This window comes from Aplidium turbinatum, chromosome 12, assembly GCF_918807975.1.
Source record: "Aplidium turbinatum chromosome 12, kaAplTurb1.1, whole genome shotgun sequence".
NCBI lineage: Eukaryota > Metazoa > Chordata > Ascidiacea > Aplousobranchia > Polyclinidae > Aplidium > Aplidium turbinatum.
The window spans coordinates 14,713,075-14,735,821 of record NC_137483.1 but is presented as its reverse complement, the minus strand read 5'-3'; the positions used below and the strand labels follow the sequence as shown (position 1 = coordinate 14,735,821).

Sequence of the window (22,747 nt, the reverse complement as noted above, 5' to 3'; positions counted from 1 at the left end):
TACAATATAAAAGTCTGAAACACAACCCTCTATTAGAATACATCTGGCGACTGATATCTCGTTCAAACACGCTTACTTACTTTCAGTTCACGCTTAGACAAAAGCTGTTGACTAAACCAAACACAACTTTATCTGGTGCAAACGCTGGAAGGTACCTGGCGTTGATGCTGGTCTTTTATAAGCTGTCGCTTCATGAGTACTTGCTTCTTGTTTACCGCTTCCTAATTCACCTGTTGGTAGCAGTCATTACGCTTAGGTTGAGACAGTAGACTTTGTCTCTGCTAACATATCAAACACGAGTCTTTTTACTTAACAGCACAGAAGAAATGGGTGTTGAAAATTAGATGCAGTGATGTTAGAGCTGTTGCTAATGACTTTTGGCCTGGGTGTCTTTATAAAGATAAAGCCACCACACAAGTATGAAAACGGACTGTTCAAACCTGCTTCACTGGTTAAGCCCACTTGCGGACTATCTGTTTTGAAATAAATCTTTCCTGGTGGCGCGCTAGCCTTCGAACTTGCATCTTTAATGACCGAAAACGCTGGTTGAATAAATAAGTTTTAATTGGCTGACGTCATCGTCGGAAAACCCCAATTGCTTTTAAAAGCATTCGAGCTTTGTGTCTATGCTAAGGTGGCCTAGTAAACTTCTAACAATGCAAAAGCCTGAGCCATGGTCAGTGTTCTCTCTAAGGTGCGTAAATGTGCAGTACAGCAACAAGAAACCATTTGCGCAATGTGACGTGATTCCTGCTCACGAGCAACGCTTCTAAGTCAGAACAAAACTTTTACGTTAAACTTCTGCAGAAAAACGTATCTATCTATGATCTGTTTGATTGTAGACTACATGAATACAAATAAAGTGAGAGTCGAAAACAATAAACATGATCAGAGTAAAAAAAAACGACCAAAATAAGGTAAAACTTTGTCAAATGAGGGCAAGACCCCGATGATCCCAGCCTATTTTTAAATTTCTCTAAATTTCAACTTTTACACTATCCATTTTTCTTACAAGATTTTTGTTTTTTGCCTTCCATTTTTATTTCTACATCCGCAACTGAGTGATGGCCAAATCTGTCTTGACTAAAACATCAAAAATAATTATTAGATGACGACAGTGAAATGCAAAGTGTGTGGTTACCGGAAAAGCGCGAAAGAAAAGCTGTTTGACTTAAGTCCGTAATTTGTTCGTACTTTTTAATACCTTGAAATTACTTCTACCAATTCACTAAGTTCGTATATCACTAGCTAGTTGCTACTTTGCAAACGCAGCCTCAAAATATTCTCATTGAAAAAATTTATAGCGCACTGGAAAATTTTAAGAAACTCTGCCCATGGCCCTCTATTAGAATAGAGCACATTGCACGCTAGATTAACATCTAGCTAGAAACAGGCTTACTACTTTCAGTTTACGCTTTGCTGCAAAACCTGGCGACTAAATCAATCACAACTTTATTTTAGTCAACTTCATCTGATGCAAATGCTGCAAGGTACCTGGCGTTGATGCTGTCACTGTTGCTTCATATCTAGTTGCTTCTTGTTCACCGCTTCCTAATTCACCTGTTGGTAGCAGTCATTACTTTTAGGTTGGAGCATGCTTGGAGAAAATGAACGTTGTTTCTACTGACATGTCAAACGTCTGCACGTGCTAAAGTTTCATGAAATATGACAAATTCGAGTCGCTCAGCTCTAGTGAAAAGTCACACCGTGCATCAAGACTATCACAAAGAAAAACACTCCAATGGCACAGCAGAAGCAACAATCATGAGTTTGGGTTAAATGTGAAAAAGGTTTTGCAAACGGTTGAAAGTTGTCTCGGTTTCTCGGCTACCACTAACCTGTCTTGCTGGTTGTTCTGCTTAAAGCAAACTCGTCTGAAAACAGTTATTATGCAGACATCAGATATAACGACACAATGCGATACAACAAATCCACAATATACGGAAATTTTAACAAACATAATAGTTTAAAGCTAAATATATGACTGAGCACTTGCGTTCAGACCAGTCAATAGTTACAATACAATATGCTTGGTGCAGATATTAATTTATATTTTAGATTCTCTCTTGTATTTTCACTTTTTGCAAAGCCATTTATTTGAAAACTTGATTGGCAGAGTGATTTTTTTTCAATTTTTTAGCACATTAACATGCACGGTAAGATACAATTTCAGTAATTTTCCCATCACAAAGCACTCACCGGCTGGAGTTTCAAACATGAACATGGCAGCCTCCGATGTTTCAACCTCGTTCGATATCGTGAGCGTCACTTGATACTTCGTCGAAGGCTCCAGGTCTGTCAATTTAAACAAGGACTGTCGTACATTTGAAACATTTATGCACCATGGCTATTAATGCGTTTGTTGATGCTTAAAAGCAGAGTAATTTTGAGAAATTAATTATCTTTTTCAAATTAAATTATCAAGCGATAACATTGGATTGACAGTTGGTATCATTTCCCAAGCACAAAACCAAGCCTTTTTTACGTTGGCTCAACGTCTGCAAACTTTGAATCTAGGCAATATGACCGAATGTGCTGGCTGAATGGTTGCATCAACCCTTTTTGTACTGGCAAAGATTTCAAGCTCAATAACCTTGGGTTTAAGATCAGCTTTGTCCCAGACAGCAAATCAGTCGTTTTTAACATTGATTCAACCTCTGCAGACGTTGAATCAATGTAAAAAAACGACTGATTTTCTGTCTGGGGTTGCATAAAAACGATACTTCAAGCTGTAGCGTTGGAGGATTTTTACTCCCAACATCCAATATTGTAAAAAAATCTTTCTATCCAAACGTACCTTTCAGAAGATAAGACTTAGCGGTAAACTCCGGTTTCGACTTGTCGATGGTTACCACACGGGGATCTTTAACTTCGCTGTTGTTCCCAAGGGTAACCTGTCATATGAGAATCTTGTTTCATTAATGTCTTGTGCAACCAAATACTTAAAGATCTAAAAGCAGTTTCTCGTCAATTTATTCCACAGGGATTAGATTATAACAACGTCTTGATTTGTCCGCTATTAAACATAATCGAAGAAACAGCGTTTGCAGATGAAAACACTTCTCTCTTGCTTGCTACAAAAGCCCTTACGCGAGTTGTTATAGAGTGGACTACACTGTTTACACACAAAAGAATTGTTCTTTAAGTTTTTTTTTACATCTTATGCGCAACAAATGGTATTTAGGCTTTAAAGAAAAGTTTGACGTTAAGGGTTTTTAATCCCAAGTTAATTTACTCTTTGGATTCAAAATCAAAAAATAATAGGCAGGCAAAAAGTCGTGTTAAGAAGCAAAAATTACATACAGTAAGCTAATGGTAATGGTACTCACAAAGTAGTAAATGTTTGTTCTATATTAATAAATATAGAGCTTTGGTAGAGAGGTCGCTTTGTTGTACCACAGACACATAAAAACTTATTTCATATTTTCATTTTTATTTCATATTTAAACATACTTTTTTATTATGCGACAAAAATCTATATGAAAATAATAAAAATACGTATTAATAGATATTAGGGTGATTCATAAATTGATTTTTTTTTAATTCAATGGGGCACCCTCTTGTATCGTGTCAATACCTGAAAAAATAATCCTGTCAAATTTTTAAGGCAATCGAAAGCATTTTTAAGGTTGCTACCGACTTTGAAAGCTGCACATAATACACAAATGGGTCATTCCCTGTCAACTCAACAGGGTGTGCAAGCTCGACCCTCTTAGATTTTCTTGAAATTTACACTAAAGTTTCATATTGATGTATAATGAACACAAAAAAAAATTCAGCTCATTATCTCAAGACGTTTAGAAATTACAGCCCTTCAAAAGTCACCAAGGTCCCTCAAAATGTGTTCGCATGTACAATTGTACATTTTCCTCCATGTTTGGGTCTTCATAACTTTTAATCTAAAGCATTTGCAAAGCTGAAATTTGGTATTCTGATTAAGAAGCAGCCCTAGTTTTCATATCTACTACCAAAATTGCTAATTTCCAATTAGTTTTAGACATAGAACTTTTCAAAAATTGAAATTTTTTACATTTGAAATTTTTTTATTAATTTTTGATGTCCGCTATCTCCCAAACCAATAGTCACAGAACTACCATTTTGCATATCATTAATCTATACTAGTTGATAATTAACCCCCATGAGATTGACACCAAACAAATGTAAAATTATTGAAGTTTGGAGGGTGCAAAGATGAAGCCCGAACCACCTTTACACCCTCCAAACTTCAATAATTTTACATTTGTTTGGTGTCAGTCTCATGGTGGTTAATTATCAACTAGTATAGATTAATGATATGCAAAATGGTAGTTCTGTGACTATTGGTTTGGGAGATAGCGGACATCAAAAATTGATAAAAAAATTTCAAATGTAAAAAATTCAATTTTTAAAAAGTTCTATATCTAAAACTAATTTGAAATTAGCAATTTTGGTGGTAGATATGAAAACTAGGGCTGCTTCTTAATCAGAATACCAAATTTCAGCTTTGTAAATGCTTTAGATTAAAAGTTATGAAGACCCAAACATGGAGGAAAATGTACAATTGTACATGCGAACACATTTTGAGGGACCTTGGTGACTTTTGAAGGGCTGTAATTTCTAAACGTCTTGAGATAATGAGCTGAAATTTTTTTTTGTGTTCATTATACATCAATATGAAACTTTAGCGTAAATTTCAAGAAAATCTAAGAGGGTCGAGCTTGCACACCCTGTTGAGTTGACAGGGAATGACCCATTTGTGTATTATGTGCAGCTTTCAAAGTCGGTAGCAACCTTAAAAATGCTTTCGATTGCTCTAAAAATTTGACAGGATTATTTTTTCAGGTATTGACACGATACAAGAGGGTGCCCCATTGAATTAAAAAAAATTTCAATTTATGAATCACCCTAATAGATATCCAACATCTCTTTCGGTTGATGCAACATCTTGCCTTCAGAAACAAAATAATTTTTTTACAAAACTTGTCTTGATTCTGCTTTTTTTAACATTATGCGACAACAACTATTAACGGCCGGTTGCCAGTTCAACTAAAGCAAATTTCCAGGTACCGGATTATATTCGATGGTGATCTTCTGCAGGGTGCCACCTCCGTCACCGTTCGTGTCCCATTGGATGGTGAGGTTGTTGGAACTCGCCGCGCTACGGGGAGTCACGATGATAACTTTACCTGGCTTGACTGGAAAGGAAGAAACTCGTTCACTCTTCGGTGAGGAATTTTGTGAGCTTGTTAAGCAACAACACGCCATTTTAGCAAAAGTATAAAAGCTTTATATTCTTTTCAATCGCACAAAGTGGTACCCCAGACAGCAAACGTTGAATCAAAGCAAAAAAGACCAATTTGTTAACGAAGTTAGCAATTCAGATTTCTTTCATACTCAAGCCGACGATGCACCACGCAAAGTCCACCAACCTATTGGATGTGTGTTGAATTTCACGGGTGGACTTGAAAGACCTTCCCCGACGCAGTTGATCGCTGACACACTAACTTCATAGTTGGTGTCGTGTTGCAGACCTTTCGCTGCAAACATCAACTTCTCACCGACTCTATTTCCTTGCATTCCTGCAACAAGAGAGCTACGAAGTTGTTTCTGTTCTTTAAGAGCATTCACTTCAATCTTGCATGAAAACAAAAACTAGTTGTTGAGCCCAAAAAACGAACCTTGATATTGAGATATCAGAAATCAGCTGACAGAGGAACAGCGCGTCCTGACAGCCAACATACATAAGAGGTCGATTTTACTTTCTATGAAACGAACTATGCTATTTTTCTACTTTTTTTTATATCGTCCATAGAAAAATTAGTCTAGCCGAGTAGAACAACCAACAAAAGGTAACACCATAAAAGTCAAAATTATTTCACCTTAAGTAAAATTATAAAACAAGAAACAATTGTAAAATTTATCATTCTTGTGCACCAAACGATTGATATCAAGAACATGGCACAAACGAGCTGATGAAACCCATCTTTTTACATTGATTCAACGTCTGCACGCAAACGACAATTAGAATCAATGTAAAAAAAGGACTTTTCTGCTTGGACCCAACTTGCACTGTTGCTGAACTCAGACTAATAAGCAAGGTTCTCACCAGCAACTCTGGTCCGGTATTCTGTAGAATTAGTTTCCATGTTTTTGATTCCGAAACTGTAGCTATCAATGGTTACATGAATATTGGCAGGCGGGGAATAGAAGATGTCAGCACTACGAGTTGAAACACCAACATGCTGCAAGTAAAAACAATAACTCAGGTCCTTTCGACTTGTTTAATGTTTACTTGACGCTCGTAAGGATAAAAATCAAAATAATTGCCTTTAACAATCACACCGTCGTAGCAGTCAGGGTTAAGGCATCTTCTGCATTGTATGAAAAGCACAACAATGTTGCCAGCAGTCTAAACCAACCGTTTTACATTTTCACACGAGACATTTCAGTAGTCCAGCTCGATGTCGATATCGACGCACAAGATACATCATTTAGTCAAGCTTATTCAAATAGAATTAGGATAAACCAAGATTATTCAAAAAGTATTTTTTATGCGGACAAAGGCTTGGCCGGGTGATGTTGCATGTAGAATTAAACATCAACCTGAACATGATCAAAATGACTCGAAGGAACAAGTTTTGCGAAAGGTCAGTCAAGAGAAGCTTCTTGTAAAGGTAAAGAAGACTCCGCTGGGCCACAGCATTACTGTTGCTCAAAACTTCTGTATAACGATCCTGTGATAATATGATCACTTCTTGACCTTCTGCAAATGTTTTAAGCGATCCATTGGGTGCTTGGATAGAGAACGTATGCTGAACACTAGTGGCCTACTTTCATTACGTCCCAGTCAGCAAATCGGTCGCTTTTCTACACTGATTCAGCGTCTGCAGCCATTGAATCAATGTAAAAAGGGGCAGATTCACTGGATGGGGTGGCAGCCAACGATATTTTCTAAACCTCACTTCCTTACAACATGCAAAAAAGACGTCACGCATTTTGTCAATTTCAAACACTTGTAGATCGGAGAATTAATACCGAACGACAGTATAAGGCTGAGACGTCTGCAGACGTTGAATCAATGTAAAAATGACGGATTTTGTTGTCTGGGATATTGACTTAAAACTTCACTTTAAGTTAATTTCAACCCGCGAATAAAAAAACGACAACATTCCAGTTTACCATGCTTGTGTAAGGAATCTGTAGCCGAAATCACTCTAGGGAACTGCGTGAAATTAGTAATAGACGAAAGAAAGTGAAACGCGACACGCTGTTCAACATCTCCGAGCATAAGATCAATAAAATGACGACACGGTCAATCTTCCTTCTGACTTACTTTCACATTGGTTGGAGGGTCGGGTACGCTCGCTTTGACGAGCTCAGACGCAGCAGAATTTCTTCCCAGTTCGTTCTTCGCCATGCAGTAATATTTGCCATAAGAGTCATCGCTGACTTGGGAAATCTAGGCAGAAAAAGTAATTCTCATTTTACAATGGAACAATGCCTCCGCAAATTGTATGCAATACTCCACTTAACTTGTTGCCTTCGACTATGACCTTCTGAATGATTGATGCTCATTGGGAAAAGCTGTTTGCATCGTTTCTATGACCGGCGATGTTGGAACAATGTAAAAATTACTACGATTAAACAATCATCGCAAAACCGGTGTCTAACTTGTGCGATGATAGAGCGTGTGATATGCATAGCCTACGTTCTCTAGCATTGCGGCAAAAAATAAAACCACCCGTAGTTGGCCGCAGAGTCGGAGACTAGTCAGCAAAAAGTACTCACGCGAAACTGCAAGAAGTCATCTTCTTTTTTAAGATCACTCGACGTGGAATTGAAAGGTTGGAAAACCTTGACCATTCTTGTTTTGGGATTCACAAACTCGGACTCAGCTGCTTGTAACGAGCCGTTTGGTGGCGGTACATCGACCATTACTCCCCATTGGAGGTCAGGCGCGGGGTTGGCGTCAAACCGACAGGACAGTACTGCTTCTTTGTCGGGGCAAGCATACACAGTAGGCAGGGTAGTGTCGAGGGGAGCATCTGCATGAGATAATACGTCAAACACCCGGTACTTGCAAAAAAACGCCTTTCAAACCTTATAATTTTGCATCGGTTAAATTGTCGCTGCTGTGAAGGTTTGAAAGAAATGCATTGGTAAAACAACAGCCATAAATCAATCATTTTTTTTGCATTGATTCAAAGTATGCGAACATTGAATAATTCATGGACAAAAAGGGCATTTGCTGGCTGGCTACCTGTGATGTAACCGTACCTACCTAGTACCAGAAGTACCTGGTACCTGCAATGTAATCTAATGATCTACACAAAATCTTGGCCAAACGCACAGATTTTGGTCATTTTTACTTCGGTAGAAAACTCGGCTTGAACTTGATGGGGTTGATTCGATATCATGAAATATAAATCTTATGCAAAGTCAATCAATCAAAATAAAAATAAAAGCAAATATAATCCATTTAACAAACGTTACCGTTTCTATATGGTTTCGATGTTTGGCGACGATGTAAAAATTGTCAACTTTTTGCTAACTGGGAAAGCCAACCGATAACTCAGAACATCAAACTCAACTTGTTTAGGTAAAAGAAAACTTACATAAAACTGTCAGCACGATCTGCCCACTTGCGGTACCGGCGCTGTTAGTGGCGACGCACTCATAAGGGCCGTCGTCTGTGCTTGAGGCGGGTTGAAAAGTCACTTTTCCCACGTTGTTTGCATAGTCCGGAACCACGGGTGTGGTGTCACCCAGCTTCGTCACAAAAAATACAAAGTTAACTACAATCCCAGACAGTAAAACAGCCGTTTCTTTACATTGGTTCAACGTTGAATCAATGCAAAAAACGATTCATTTGCTGCCACTTGAAACATAAGCAATTTAACCAAGCCAGAACATCAATCTTTTTTGAACCATAGTTTCAAGGTTTGCAGACGTAAGCATTAATTTTCCAAGTTAGCTGAAAGCTGACAATAGGAAATATGACGTCATCAATAATGCAATTTGGTTCCTTTCAGGTAAAACACAATTCCATATGAACGCAAGTACGTCGATTTTACATATAAGAAAGAGAAAAAAATTACAACCTCCGTCGATGGTACTTAACGTTATCAAAATATTAATGAAAAGTGTTTATAAAAAACAGTTTTGTGCTTTCGAAATTGAAATTTTGTCATCAAAACAAGTAAAAAAAAACGTTGCCAGGTGTCAGTTCTGATTTGTGCCGAGTCATCATCACATTCCTGCAAATTACGTCAAGACACAATAAAAAAAATTACAAATTAACTTCACATTAGATTAATAATATTCGATCGTTTGCAATGCAAGTTAGATCTGGTGATGAAATAAAACAAAAAAATAACGTACCGAAGACACGTTCATTCTTCGACCGTTGCGGTATATGACCACAGTTGGTTCTGGCACGCCGGAAGCAGTGCACTGGATGGTGGCTGAGGTCCCTTCTTTCGCGGTTTTATTCACCTGGTCGGTAATCACTGGAGGGACTGAAACGAAAATACCTCCAATATACCACTTTGATCACCATAGTTGGATGGAAATTTAAGATTGAAATTTTGAGGAAAACACAAACAATCTTTGCAGAATCGAATGCAAGATTTTAAAGTAATTCCATTAAGATTAAAATTTAACTTTTTTTTATTAATCATGTTTGAAACCTTCAGTAGTGCAATACCATATGAGATGCAAATTTCCTCGTAACGTCCTGACAGGAGAAAGCCACCGAATAACGTTATTAATACGTAATACGTAAAAAAAATTACTGCACCGCCGCGGTATGCTAACTCTGCGCCTAGTTGAAACAGCTGAAGTGGGCAAAATTCCCCAGAGATTTTGAGCAAATGAACAGTAAAAAGTCTTCAATTCCAATACCTCAGTCAGTCAAACAAGTTCTCATAGGAGCAGAGCTGCCAGTTATGCTGTTTTCCAGTGGAATTGGGCTAGGTTTGTTTCCAGGTTGCGAAAAATTTTTAGCAGTTGCTGGTTGTGGTCGAGTTGTTTTGTTGGTTTCGTTTTATTTCGAAGAACTTTCATACAATAAATTTCACTTCTTACTTGATAATTTTTAGTTTTGATGACCGCACATACTTTGCACGACAAACTTGGTCCATTTTTAGGCTTGTTATTTCACTTGTAACGATTGGGCTACTTTTGAGCTGTTTTTTTTTTTATGTTAATTGGGCTGAAAATTTTGAAAACATCCGGCAATACTGCGCTGGAGACTGACAGAACCACAAGATTAACTTCACACTACAAATGAAATGCGGTTACAAAATCAATTCAAACCGCACCAAACCAACGTTTGAAGATGATGATTACTTAGGTATGCAACAAACGGTAAGAACGCAATTAAGCTCAATTGCCGCCTTGAATAAACCACAATCAACTCAGCCAGCAAAGCCCGAATTGCTGTGTCATCTGCTGACGTTGAACCAATGTAAAAGGGGGGAACTTCGCCAGCTGGAAAGCTGCAAGAGCGTGCCTGACAAGTCGAATCGTCCTCTTCAGAGGAAAATGTAGTAAGTGAGCCGACTTTCGCGTCAAGTCTGCGTCAAAGACAGGGCATCTACGTCACATACGTATGACGTATGTGGGTAATATAGTGAGCTTCGTTTGTCCAGCTCCTATAAGGTACCGTCACTGCTAAGTTGTTATGATCCCAGTTGGTAAAAGCTGCAGTTTTTACATCGTTTTAACGTCACTAGACCTTTGTGACCATCACAGATGAAAACATCAAATTTTGCTGCTTGCATGGGATGTAATATAGACCATGGATGTATAATTTGCATGGTTCGTTGGTTTTGGAAAGTGTGCAAAGCATTGTATGGAATCTTGCTTAAGCACTATAACTTAAGGCCTCTCATCTGGAGGTGTGCACGAAGATTGGGTTCCTTGTCTTCCCGTCCACTGAATCCAAATTTCAACCATCAGGCGGTAAAGTCTGGATACCATAAAACAATCTAGGGGTAAAGTTTTCTCTGGGATAGGTAAGGCTGCATCCAGAAGGGGGTAGATTTACCGGCGTTAAAAAAATGAAGCTTTGATAATTCCACACATTCTAATCTGCATACATGGGAAGAGTAGAAGTTTGTCTTGAAAGTCGGCCAGGAGTAAAAAAAAATAAAGCCTTCCGTGAGGTGAATGTTTTGCAGATATATTAAAGATTGAGAGCTTCACTTAACGAAAAAAATTCCGCTGCTTTTATCGAAGTGAAGGACTTCTTAAGACGAAAATTGAAGGTAATTAGAGAATAGGATTGAGAATAGACAGCAAACCCAGGCTATTTTGCTGCTGGTGTGACCGAGTCTTGGGCTTGAATTTCATTAGGGGATCATGAATATTTCATTAAAGTGAAAAAATCAATACTCTCGCTTAGCTCCGCTATTCTTCTCGTCGAAGTTGACGATATTTTGTCAACGAATTCCTTTTTCGCCAACAAACCTCAAACCAACCTTTAAAAACTCAAGCGAACATACAACGTTAAACTGACGTAGCCATTTTTTTACCTGTAATTAGAATGGCAGATTTGAATAACATAGAAAAACCTACGCAGTACGCATTTGCTAAAATGTCAAAGTATATTTTTTCGACCAGCTTCAAAATGTGCCATTTAATCGCTACACCGATACAGCGTTTTCTCATCAATAGCTTATCTTGCTAAAAGCTACAGCACTTCTGCTTTCTTTCTCTGAAACGATTGATTTATTCATTAGCAACTTTACATCACAGGTTATCCTTATGCTTTTATTATTTGATATGAGGCTTAAAAAACCTAAGAGGATATTTGATAACGCATAGTGCAAAGTGACAATGCATGAATATCTGCGATGTAGAATCTTTCAACGGTAGAAAGAACCTAGACTACAAGGTGGATAACTCGCTAGCACCAGGAGAATTTGTATTCTGCAGACCATACTAGCCTACAGTGTAGCTTCTGCATTTGCAGTGAACTTCCATATACTATTCCCAGTCGACCGTGACTGGTAATAGCCTACAGACAATGGAGACACACAATCTTTTGGTCTTTGAAATGTAAAGGTAAGATTAGTTTTCCAGTGAAATCATTTTAATTTATTTTGTTGGAAGTAAAATTGACAGGAAACTTAAAGTATACTTTGCCACAGTTAAACCATGAGAATGCACACTAAAAGTGATGATAAAAGACATGGCCTCACAAAAAAATAATGTCTTAACCAGTTAACATGAAGTAAAAATTAAACCTTTTAACAAAATACATTTAAAAAAGTTCAGAATTTTCCCTTTCACCCGACGGGATTTTATCTGAATATTCAATATGGGCTATTACTGTTAGGTCTACAATTAAATACTAAAGAAAACTCTGTAGATGCAACAACGTGGCAGTGAAGTGGCGCCTTGTGGTGCTATTTTGACAATGAGCAACCAAAAAAATCGAGGGAATAGATTCTGTGGTAACAACCTACCATGAACAACCACCATCACTGTGCCAGTGTCGTTCCCTCTCTCATTCGACACAACGCACGTGTAATCTCCTTCATCTGACTCGGTGACCTTTTCTGAAAACAAAATAATGTCGAGTTAGTTCATCTGAAATAAGATTTTAATTTGGGAATAAACTTGCGGGGATTTGTCTTCAAATGTAGTAAATAATGTTCAGGTCAATACAATATTCGGAGACTTCTGCCAGAATCGCAAACGTACCTAAAACAGGTACGTCTGTTGTATCACATCTGTGATCGCAGTGTACTGTATGTTATCGCAATGAGCGCAAATAAAAGCATGATTAATTGAATATTATTATTTCCGACTCATGGACTAGTGTAATTTACCTCCGCGCTACGCTTTGTTCAAAAACCCCGCTCTAAAGATAGAAGTAGTTTCACAGTGACATATTCCATGAAACAAAAACCTCTTAGTTGCTGATGCCAACTACGCCTTTGTTTGTCAGGTGGAAAACATCATTCTACTTCTAAAATACAATCAATGCTGTCACATGTTCATAAAAAAAAGGTGTTAGTTTGTTTTGATTTCAGGTTTGTGCACAAATTCGATTTGAATATGTCAAGCATCATTGAGAGCGATATTTTGCTCTAATTGCCAATATTAAATCTGTGACGTCAGAAGAAAATTAAAATTTCAGCTCGATTAACTCACTTCAAAAATAAGGCCACTTTGCTGGTGAATCACTGTGAGTGTTTTTCATAACTCCGTAAAACAAGTCCTTTCACATTGATTCAACGTTAACCGACATAATGTAAAAAGCACAGATTTTGCTAGCTAGGAGCTGTGTAGCAGTGTAGCACTGCTAAATATAGCTGTGGCAGATTCCCAGATGGCAAAAAACGACAATTGGATTTGGTTGATTCCAAGTCATTAGGGGTCAAAAAATCCAGAAAAAACTTGGTTGGGTTTGTTCAAGTTAAGTTTTCGCAGGGAGTTTAGCGGCTTTTCAAAATCAATGTCCTTTCGACGAAACGTTTTTTTTTTATTACAGAAAACACAATTCGAAATTATTTTAAACAAAACAATACGTAAATAATACAACGGAAGTTTACGCGGTGCTTTCTAAGCTGAGATTGTTTAGGCTTTCGTTTCGCACTCATAACGAAACAAAACTGCTTCAAATTGATAACTAAATGAAATTCTTCACTCAGCGGAGCGTTTTAAAAGTTTGTAGTTTTTGTTTCAATCATCCAAACACTGGAGCATGACTCTGGATGACCTGGTGAAACAAGATGGTAGACATCCATCCTCCAGACATCCGGATGCAAGTTGGACAAAACAAGATGACTACTGATGCATACCGAGTAAGAGCGTTTTTCCATCGTCTTGTAATCCTTCGGTGATCCATGTGATGTTGGAAGTGTCGTCACTGCTCCCACGGTGCCACCTGGAGAAAAAAATGCGAAATTAAACTAAGCCAACGAATAGGTGCTTTTTACAACGATTAATCGAGCTCCTTCGTTCTTTTTTGTGTCAATTTGCTATTTAAAAACGCAATACATTCTTTCGTATAACTGTTTGAATGAGAGAGTGCAGACTCGACGGCCTCCTACGCCTTCAGGGCTAGGGTCTTTCGCACTCTCTCATTGGATGCACACTGTACGCTTTAGTTTTATGTACGTTTCGCATCCAAACAAAAATAAACTGACCAGTGACCATTGACCATCCTATCATCTACAGATATTCAATCAATGTAAAAAGGATGATTTGGCGGGCTAGACGGCTGACGCTGAGTAGTTTTTACATGATCATAGATAATTTGCTTTAACACAATAATTTTAAGTTGTTATCAAAACCTTTCAATATTGCTGCTCTTGTGTACACACCAATATTGAAACGAAAAGCCGATATGGTCACTTAAATCAAGTCAAATCACAACGCGTTGCTAACCATACTGTGCCAAAGTTGGCTGTTCCACCACAATTTGAAAACCTAAACTTCTATACATCCAGACGTCATAACAGAGTCCCAGACAGCATATCAACCGCTCTTGACTCAACGTCAATGTAAAAAACAGTTGATTTGCCGTCTTGAGTGAGATAAGCAAATGATTGACTTTGACCGAAAGTTCAAAGGTTCACGATTGCTTGGAGAACTTTTTAATCAAAATCTAATGAAGCTCGTTTCCGATGTGAACTTGTCTGCTCTTGATGTTGACGAACCACAGCGACGAAGCTGTCCAGAGAATTTCGAAACTTTGCCCTGGCGGCAACAATACAGCCATAGAGGTACGCTTGCCGACTTTCCAGCCAGACAACCCGTGTTTTTTTGTATGTGGATGCTGAATCAACGTAAAAAAGGATTGATTTGCTGGCTGGAGAATGCTTGCTGATATTTCATGACCTCAGGTTCAAAATGAGAACAGAAATGCTACTTCAACCCTAAATGTGGACTAAAAGAAGGGTCTGATGAGAGAGGACTTTTCTTCCAAGAAATGTAGACGCAGCCAGTGAAAGAGAAACTAATACTTTGTTCATGAAACTACAGCATCTGGTAAAATTCCCCTCTTTTCATTAAACTTAGAAGAGTTATCCATGTTTTATTGTTTTACAAGAACAGAAAGAGGAAAGATTAAAAAGCGCCGGCCCATAAACTACCGTCTTTCCTCTTGGGAACACTACAGTGTAGAACCGTTCTACCTTAGAACATTCGATACTTAATAAAACACAACTTTTTCAGGCAAACCGTCCAGAAAGTAAAATGGAGACGGCGAAGTGATTCTTTACGCGTAGTCACAACGCAATCCAACGTTTAACGGATGCAAAAATCAACACAATTGTAATAACAGTAGCTGCCCAATGTCAGCAGCATTCTTCATGACACTGAGTTTGCCTAAATAGACGTTGAGAACAGCATTCTTTTTAAAGCCAATTTGTACTGCAGTAGATTGTTTTACCAAACGAATAGGCTTCACAATAAAATAAAACTATTGAAACCTTTGCATACTGAGAAACCGCATTTATTGATTCAAATTGTCCAACTTAGCTCATGCCAAATTATTACACTTCCCAGACACCAAAATCCGTCATTTCTACATTGATTCAACGTTTACAGACGAAAGTCTGAGTAGTTATGATTCATTTTCAAAAGAAATCCAGTCGCCACACCTACTATAGTTCCAGACAAATATAAGCCATAATTTTTTAAATCACAATTTCCAGGCTGGCAACATTGGTCCTTTTTAGATTGATTCTACTTCCACAGACGTTACATTATCGTAATATAAAACGGACTAAATTTGCCAGCTGAGTTACCTATATGTGGGTTCTGGCTCTGCCGAACCAAGGCAAGTCAGCGTGACGTCATTGTTTTTTATTCCCACCTTGTTTTCTGGAACATTGATTCCATTAGGAGCGACTGAAAAACAACTTGATTGACAAGATTTGTCATCGGCCCAACGTGAGTGACGTTAACAAACAAAGATCACAAATTTCGCAAAACAATAGTAAAAAATCTGTAAATACCTGCTAACGGTCAATAGCTCAACAGGCAAAAAAACTTGATATGTAGTGCGCCAAGACTGTTAAAACAAAGAAAAAATTCTTCAACTAAAACTTACACTGAACGTCCACAAAGATTCCCACGTCGATCGCCTGCCCGTGGTTGGACTCTCTTGCACCGCAGTGGTACGTTTTTTCATCACTTTTTTGGACATTCTTGATCACCAAGTTATTGGACGGGTCAATAAACAACCGGTCTGTAGAGAATATAAATTCAAGATAGAGCTTCGGTAGAGAGTTTGTGTTGTTGAACCATAGGCATACGAAGCCGAGCAACGTTATCAAGTTTAACATATTTAAGTTTATTATATTTACAGAAACACAAAACTACGCAACAAATTAAATATCGAACGTTTTCGACATCACAAGATGTCCTCTTCAGGGATAACATAACTATTTAACTACATCTTTTTCTACAGGGTGACCCAAAAAGATGCGTACCTATGTTTTATTCGATATTTTCACTTGGGAAAGCCATAAATTGACTAAAAATTGACAGAAAAAGCTGAAACTCTGGTCAATGGACTTTCATAAACTGAATAATGTGTGGTTGTAATTTGAAATAAATAGCTTTTCAATCAAAGTCACAATTGAAATTTTCATGGGTACGCATCTTTTTGGGTCACCCTGTATCAAACAATTTGAGATTATGTCCAGAGGCAGGTCTGAGTATCAAACCAAAATCTTAGAAGCCTTGTACATAAAACGTAACAATCCACCTTTGAACAGACAATTGTATGCTTTCGGCTCATCTTTTTTGCTCTTTGTATTTTAAAATTAGTTTTTTCGCACCTTGCCTTTCTACCACATCATGTGATCTGTTTAACACCTTTTGATGCAGTTACCTTTGATTCTCGCAGAGCCTATATCGTTGAGTTTGAGCTAGTCAGAAGTAGTGTGAAGATTTTGTTTTTTCCTGTTTATAGTAATAATAACCATTGTATTTTATTCAGATGTAGTTAAATTGTATATATGCTATTCCTGATTCCTGAAGAGGACATCTTGTGATGTCGAAAACGTTCGATATTTAATTTGTTGCGTAGTTTTGTGTTTCTGTAAATATAATAAACTTGAATATGTTAAACTTGATAACGTTGCTCGGCTTCGTATGCCTATGGTTCAATATAAATTCAAATACGAGAATTTTCACTATTTATTCTTCCTAGTGTAGGCTACGGTAACTGTAAAGGTTTGAATTGACAAGGTAGCTCATCAACAACGACAGCAAGCAGCCGACTGCATAGCCTAGTGGTGAGATCCCTGGCCACCGCTCTTTGTTATCAGTGTTGCCAGATGCTTTTAGGATTTCCAGCACAACTGTCAATTTCCGGTTTAAAATTTGCATGATAACAGTAGCATAATAATGCAAAATCACACAAAATAGTACACTTATTAAATACAACTCAGACTAGCACCTTATACCAGAGATTCTGACTGCTATCAAACGCAGCAGATCAGTCTCCAGTCAAATTAAAGCTTACACGTTGGGATATCCAGTGCATTAGATCACAATAATCTTTGGCCTACGTGAAAGTGGACACACAAGTCGGCTGCTTTGCATTCTCGATCAACTTAGTCTAAATCTTCAACCATCACGCGAAAGCCAGAGCACCTAAAATCCATTTTCAGGCGCCTTCGGTGATGCAACGTACCAAACAGCAGACAACAGATGGTGTTTCACTGAAAGCAAGACTAGGTCAAGAGTCTTGACTCAAGACTATTTCGTTTTGACCAGATCAGTACAGGACCGGAAACATTGAACTAGCTCTTTTATTATCTTTTTTGTGCAACACGACTCATGTTACATGATGCATAACTTGCAATGGGTACTAGGGTAGCTTTTATCAAGACATTACTTTAGTTGATTTCTTATTGTGTTTTTTTTTTGCCATGTCAACTCTGTTTTGTTTTATCCTCCTTCATTTTTCGGCAATACATAGCAGAGGCAATCTCAAGCAAAATCCGTCATTTTTACTTTAAATCAACGTCTGCAAACGTTGAATCAATGTAAAAACGAAGGATTTTTTTGTCCGGGAATAGCCACACCAGAACAGAGAACCGCCAAACCATCATGTGTTTGGCGTATATGAATCATTACGATATTGCATTGGTGACCACATACCTGAAGGATCTTCGCTGTTAATCGTTACGTTTCCAAGTTTCCAAACATACCGGGGGGGTGGGTTACCCACAGCTTTGCAAAACACAGAAGCGTCTGTGCCACGCTCAAACGCCTGCACCTTCTCGGTGTCCACAAATTTCAATGGGTCTGCAACAGAACAGCACCAGTGATAAACAATGTAACTTGTAAGAATTGACTGATTTGAACTGAAAGAACTGACTTGAATAAGAACCTAAGAAAACGGGAAAAAGCAAGTTGAGGAGGAAAGCAGCAAGGTGGGCTTGACAAGAGAGAACGCGTTAGATAGATCGATGTGGAGGCAGGGTGTGAAGGCGATTGCGGCACTTGGAGGTGAATCCGGCCACCTACGGTAACGGGGACATCACCGGATTAAAACTGGACTACTACTACTACTGACGATTCCAAACAAGGGTGAAACAGCCTGAGTAAAGAATTTTAGAAACTAATAAGTAAGCTTATTTAATACAACTGGTGAGCAAAAATTTAAGCCGTAGTTGTATTAGTGCTTATACCTGGTGGTTAAAAAATTGGATTAATAAGATCAAAGAGAAAAACAACAGCGCCTGTGTCTACAAACACCTTATGAAATCTAAAAGACACAACCATGCGCCCTGCACAGGGATCAAACCGATGTCCTATTGAACGTAGGTGAGATGCTTTAAGTCAGCCAGCAAATCGACTGTCTTGCACTGTATTCGGAAGAAACGCCCCGGGTCAAAAGACCACATGATAAAAATCTTCCATGGTGAATAGAATACCTAACTTTGCACTGGGAAGAATCCACCACAATGAAATTTTACAAAAACTGCACTTGTACTTTTTGTAAATGGCTTGTTATGACAAACGCCATGTAGGACACTTGTCTGGTGTGCAAAAAAAGGTCAGTTTTTTCCTCTCTAAATCGTGAAGGTTCCCTTCGTGCTTCTATGTTGAATACATCACAAAACATTGAAAGAAATTATTTTCTAAAGAATAGAACAAAATTAAACACTTGCCGAAAACAGAAACCTGTCTAGACACAACCACAACTTCGGTGTTATTTTTGCTGTTCATAGTGTTTCCTTGGCATTTGTACAATCCATCGTTAGCCGCGGAAAGATCTTTCAAATCTAAAGAAGATTCCCCGCCATTGTTTCCATTGTCTATCACCTGTGGTAAAAGTTGGATAAAGGATCATTGTGGTACACAATATGGCAAAATCTTACCTGCCCTGACAGTTGACAATGATACAACTTTCATCATCATCATCATTTTCAGCCTGTGAGAGCCCACTGTAGAGCGTAAGCCTTCCCTTTTTCATGCCAATTTACATCATTATAGATACAACTTTAATCAGCATAAAAATAAAAATAAATCAGCAGCATAACGGAAGCAACTCCGTTTTCGTTAAATAAAAACTAGCCACTTTATGTTACATAAACATAGTTTTACATAAATATTAAAACTCTTCCCTATACCGTTTTTTCACAATATATTACATTGAGTTTCAAAGAAATATTAACATTGCAAGTACAGAATTTTGCAAGCATTCCATCAACGTACTTCATCCGCAGGCAAAACGTCGCCTTTGGGGCCAACCCACTGAACATCCGTGATATGTTTAGGATAGAAGCACGTCAGGAAGAGAGTGCTACCTTTAGTCTTTCCCGTTGCGACAGCGGGTTGGATCGTAAACTCAACTTGTGCTGAAACTGAAACAAAACAATGCGTTTAGATAAAGGAATCGATACCCCACTCAAAAATGAGCAATATTTGTCTAATTTTACACATTTGTAGGTTTCTTAGACGTTAAACTATGTTAATTTTTGTAAGTTTTGCTAACATTGGAAATTACTTAGAGTTATTTTTGTCTTGTGTTCTTTAAAAAAAAAAACATATGCAAGACCAAAGCCATGCTTTCACAATGTTAGGCGCATTGTATTTTGCTTCGCTTTATCTTAGGCTTCAGCAAGATCACCATAAAAGTAAATCAAACTGTTCAAAATCAACTTCCTACTGATACAAATATACTACGATTACTATCATCGTTACTGTTCGCCAAACAGATATACCTTAATGTAGATTCAACACACTGTATTGTCTAATAAGGTATTGTTTCACGAACTGTTTCGGATGCAGAGGAAGAATACAGAGGTACTATCATCTATTGAAATATCAAAAAATATATATACAGTGGGCTGTCAAATCATTTACATTATTTTACACTATGCAGTATCATGTAATACATCAATTTGTTTATGTCAAATAAACGTTAAACGGGAAATATGAAGTGTAAATTGGTTAACTTAAATTCATCAAGTCTGAAGGCTCGACGGGAAACAAGTCTGGCCAGCGTCAAATGAACATCGATTGGTTTATCATGTCAAGCACTGGGGTCAGTGAGTTCAACTGCTGAAGATCAAAACACGACTTGGTCTAATAAGACTAATGGCATTAAATTTGACATCACTCACAATATAATGCAAAACTGCAGCACTACAAATGGGAACCGTTTGGTTTGATGAAGATCATAATAACTTAGAAATTAGTTCAGCGGCTGGATAGCATCAAATGGCTTATTCAGGATTCACAAGGTAGGCTACCACATTTCCCTGGCGTTCAAAAATTATAACGAAATTATATTCGCGAGGAACTTTGAAACAAAAACATTTTATTTTGAAACAAACTCTTTTTTCTTTTTCTTTTTTGTGAAAATAAAACACAATTTATTTTGAAATGTGTTTGTTTCCAGAACCTCTAAAAACTGTACATGGCCTACTGTACGGGATATCAAAACTAACACAACAGTCCATTGATCAGGCTTGAACAAATGAAAAAATAGCTTAGGTTTGTCAAGTGTTAGTCTCATGTGCTTCAACAATAATTGGGTAATAATCCCATCCAATGCATTTCAAACAAAACTACGCTAGGTTATAACTTCATCATCGGCAAGCGTTCAACATCAGCGTGTACGGAAACGCTTTTATTAGTTAGATGCTACAACAGTACAGCTTTCGCTGCGTCCAACACCTACACATTGTTCACAACTTAGGCTTGCGCAATTTCGAAAGATATCGATTTTTCTGATCGATTTGCATTAAACAAACGAACAACGCGGTGTTAATAGCACCAGGAAACACTTCATGATGACAGTCCACCGCACCTCACTACAAATTTCAAATTAGCATAAAAACATTATGTGTTAGTAGCGGTTTGGAAAAGTCGATAACGAGCTTTTCTCGCCTGATTAAACATCCAAATTGGAATAAAAAAAAGCATACAACTTAAGCTTGTCCTTTTTATTTAACATTTGGTAACGTTGCATTTCCGTAAGTTTCTGAAATTCGATAACCTTTTTTCAAACGAAGATGATGCGTTGATTCAACATTCCACATTGCCGATACAAAAATGTTGAAGATTTGAAACAAACTCCCGGTCATTGATTTAGAAACGTCTTGCAACGTTAAAGTAATGAAACAAACAGCTTTTATTGCTGAGAATGAGTTGATGAATTTAATTGCCCTAATCGGATTCCTGTAAATCTTGTTCATTGAATCGCTGTGCCCTGCTAAGTGCTGTTATCTTCATATAAAAATCCAGCAATAATGCAAAATTCCAAAGAGGTTACTCCATAGATGTCCAAGCTTTCAAAGATTTCAAAATGTTCAAAATATCTTGCTTTCAAAAGTGGAAAAAACTTGCTTTCAACGACCTTATTTCCCACCCAAACATTAATCGGAATTTCGCAGCAATCAGAGAGACTGATTGAATGCCACATCAAGCAGTTTGAATAATGCTGATCTGCCTCTGTGAGGGGTACGCGAATCACCACTGTTTACATCCCAATAACGAATAGGCCACAAGTCAAATTTTAATTGAGGAACATAAAACCGTAGTGACTCCTCATCTGACAAAAGTTGTCGTCTGGAGAGGACTTACTTCAACTAATAAAGAAGAACTACTTTTCTTCTGGGTCTACGGAATCTAAATGTACTGATTTGTTGTTTTTGTTTTGACAGATACGATAAGACAAAAAGGAGTTACTTTCAACGGAGTAAAAGTTGCAAATTTTCAAGTCAAATGAAAACACTCAAACTCATCGCCTTTGCGACAACCGTTCATTTTTCTAAGAAATCATTATCCTCTCTACAAATGACGTCGGTTTGACGCGTTTCGACGTGAAATCGATCAAATCTCAACGGAGGGTAGTTTTATTGCTTGAAACTAAATGGCATTCCAAAATCGCAGAAAAAACGCCATATGGTGTATTGTGTTCTTCAATCGCATTTAACTAGCACGCATATTGCGTTAAAGTTCAAGTGGGTAACAAAAACCCATCGCTCTCCCTGTGTTGGTGATTCCTCAATCGAAACAAACGATTAAATTATTTTAACAAATAGTTTAAATATTTATAAAATACAGTATCAGCACTTAAGCTTCTACCACAATGCAGGCATGTTTTTCTGAGTTGCATCAGTGGCAGGTTTTGCAGTGAAAATCATGACCGTTTTACAATCGCTGCCCGAGCAATTTTTAAAATCAGCAAGTTTTGTAACATTTCTTTAAAAGGCGACTTGTGGAAAACTGATTAGAGAGAAAAGAACACAAAATGTTATTTGCTTGATTGGAATGT

General features: G+C 37.7%; 1 protein-coding gene across 13 annotated transcripts in view; it reads right to left on the bottom strand.

Annotated features, from left to right (window-relative positions):
• Positions 1-22,747, bottom strand: part of LOC145781044 (neural cell adhesion molecule 1-like) — a 30,242-nt gene that overhangs the window by 5,974 nt on the left and 1,521 nt on the right. For 9 of the 13 annotated variants that reach the window (XM_082592762.1, XM_082592757.1, XM_082592764.1 and 6 more), the window contains exons 2-21: positions 19,678-19,826; positions 19,131-19,284; positions 18,115-18,261; positions 16,052-16,189; positions 15,747-15,849; positions 13,794-13,879; positions 12,453-12,545; positions 9,361-9,497; positions 8,595-8,748; positions 7,768-8,024; positions 7,313-7,438; positions 6,086-6,221; positions 5,409-5,558; positions 5,047-5,174; positions 2,798-2,894; positions 2,200-2,295; positions 1,839-1,874; positions 1,495-1,560; positions 441-542; positions 156-230 (exon numbers count right to left, since the gene is read on the bottom strand). In XM_082592762.1, coding sequence (XP_082448888.1) covers positions 156-230; positions 441-542; positions 1,495-1,560; positions 1,839-1,874; positions 2,200-2,295; positions 2,798-2,894; positions 5,047-5,174; positions 5,409-5,558; positions 6,086-6,221; positions 7,313-7,438; positions 7,768-8,024; positions 8,595-8,748; positions 9,361-9,497; positions 12,453-12,545; positions 13,794-13,879; positions 15,747-15,849; positions 16,052-16,189; positions 18,115-18,261; positions 19,131-19,284; positions 19,678-19,826 — 2,430 coding nt within the window. The remainder of the gene's footprint in view (positions 1-155; positions 231-440; positions 543-1,494; positions 1,561-1,838; positions 1,875-2,199; positions 2,296-2,797; positions 2,895-5,046; positions 5,175-5,408; positions 5,559-6,085; positions 6,222-7,312; positions 7,439-7,767; positions 8,025-8,594; positions 8,749-9,360; positions 9,498-12,452; positions 12,546-13,793; positions 13,880-15,746; positions 15,850-16,051; positions 16,190-18,114; positions 18,262-19,130; positions 19,285-19,677; positions 19,827-22,747) is intronic. The other 4 variants (XM_082592761.1, XM_082592755.1, XM_082592765.1 and 1 more) reach the window with 4 other exon arrangements.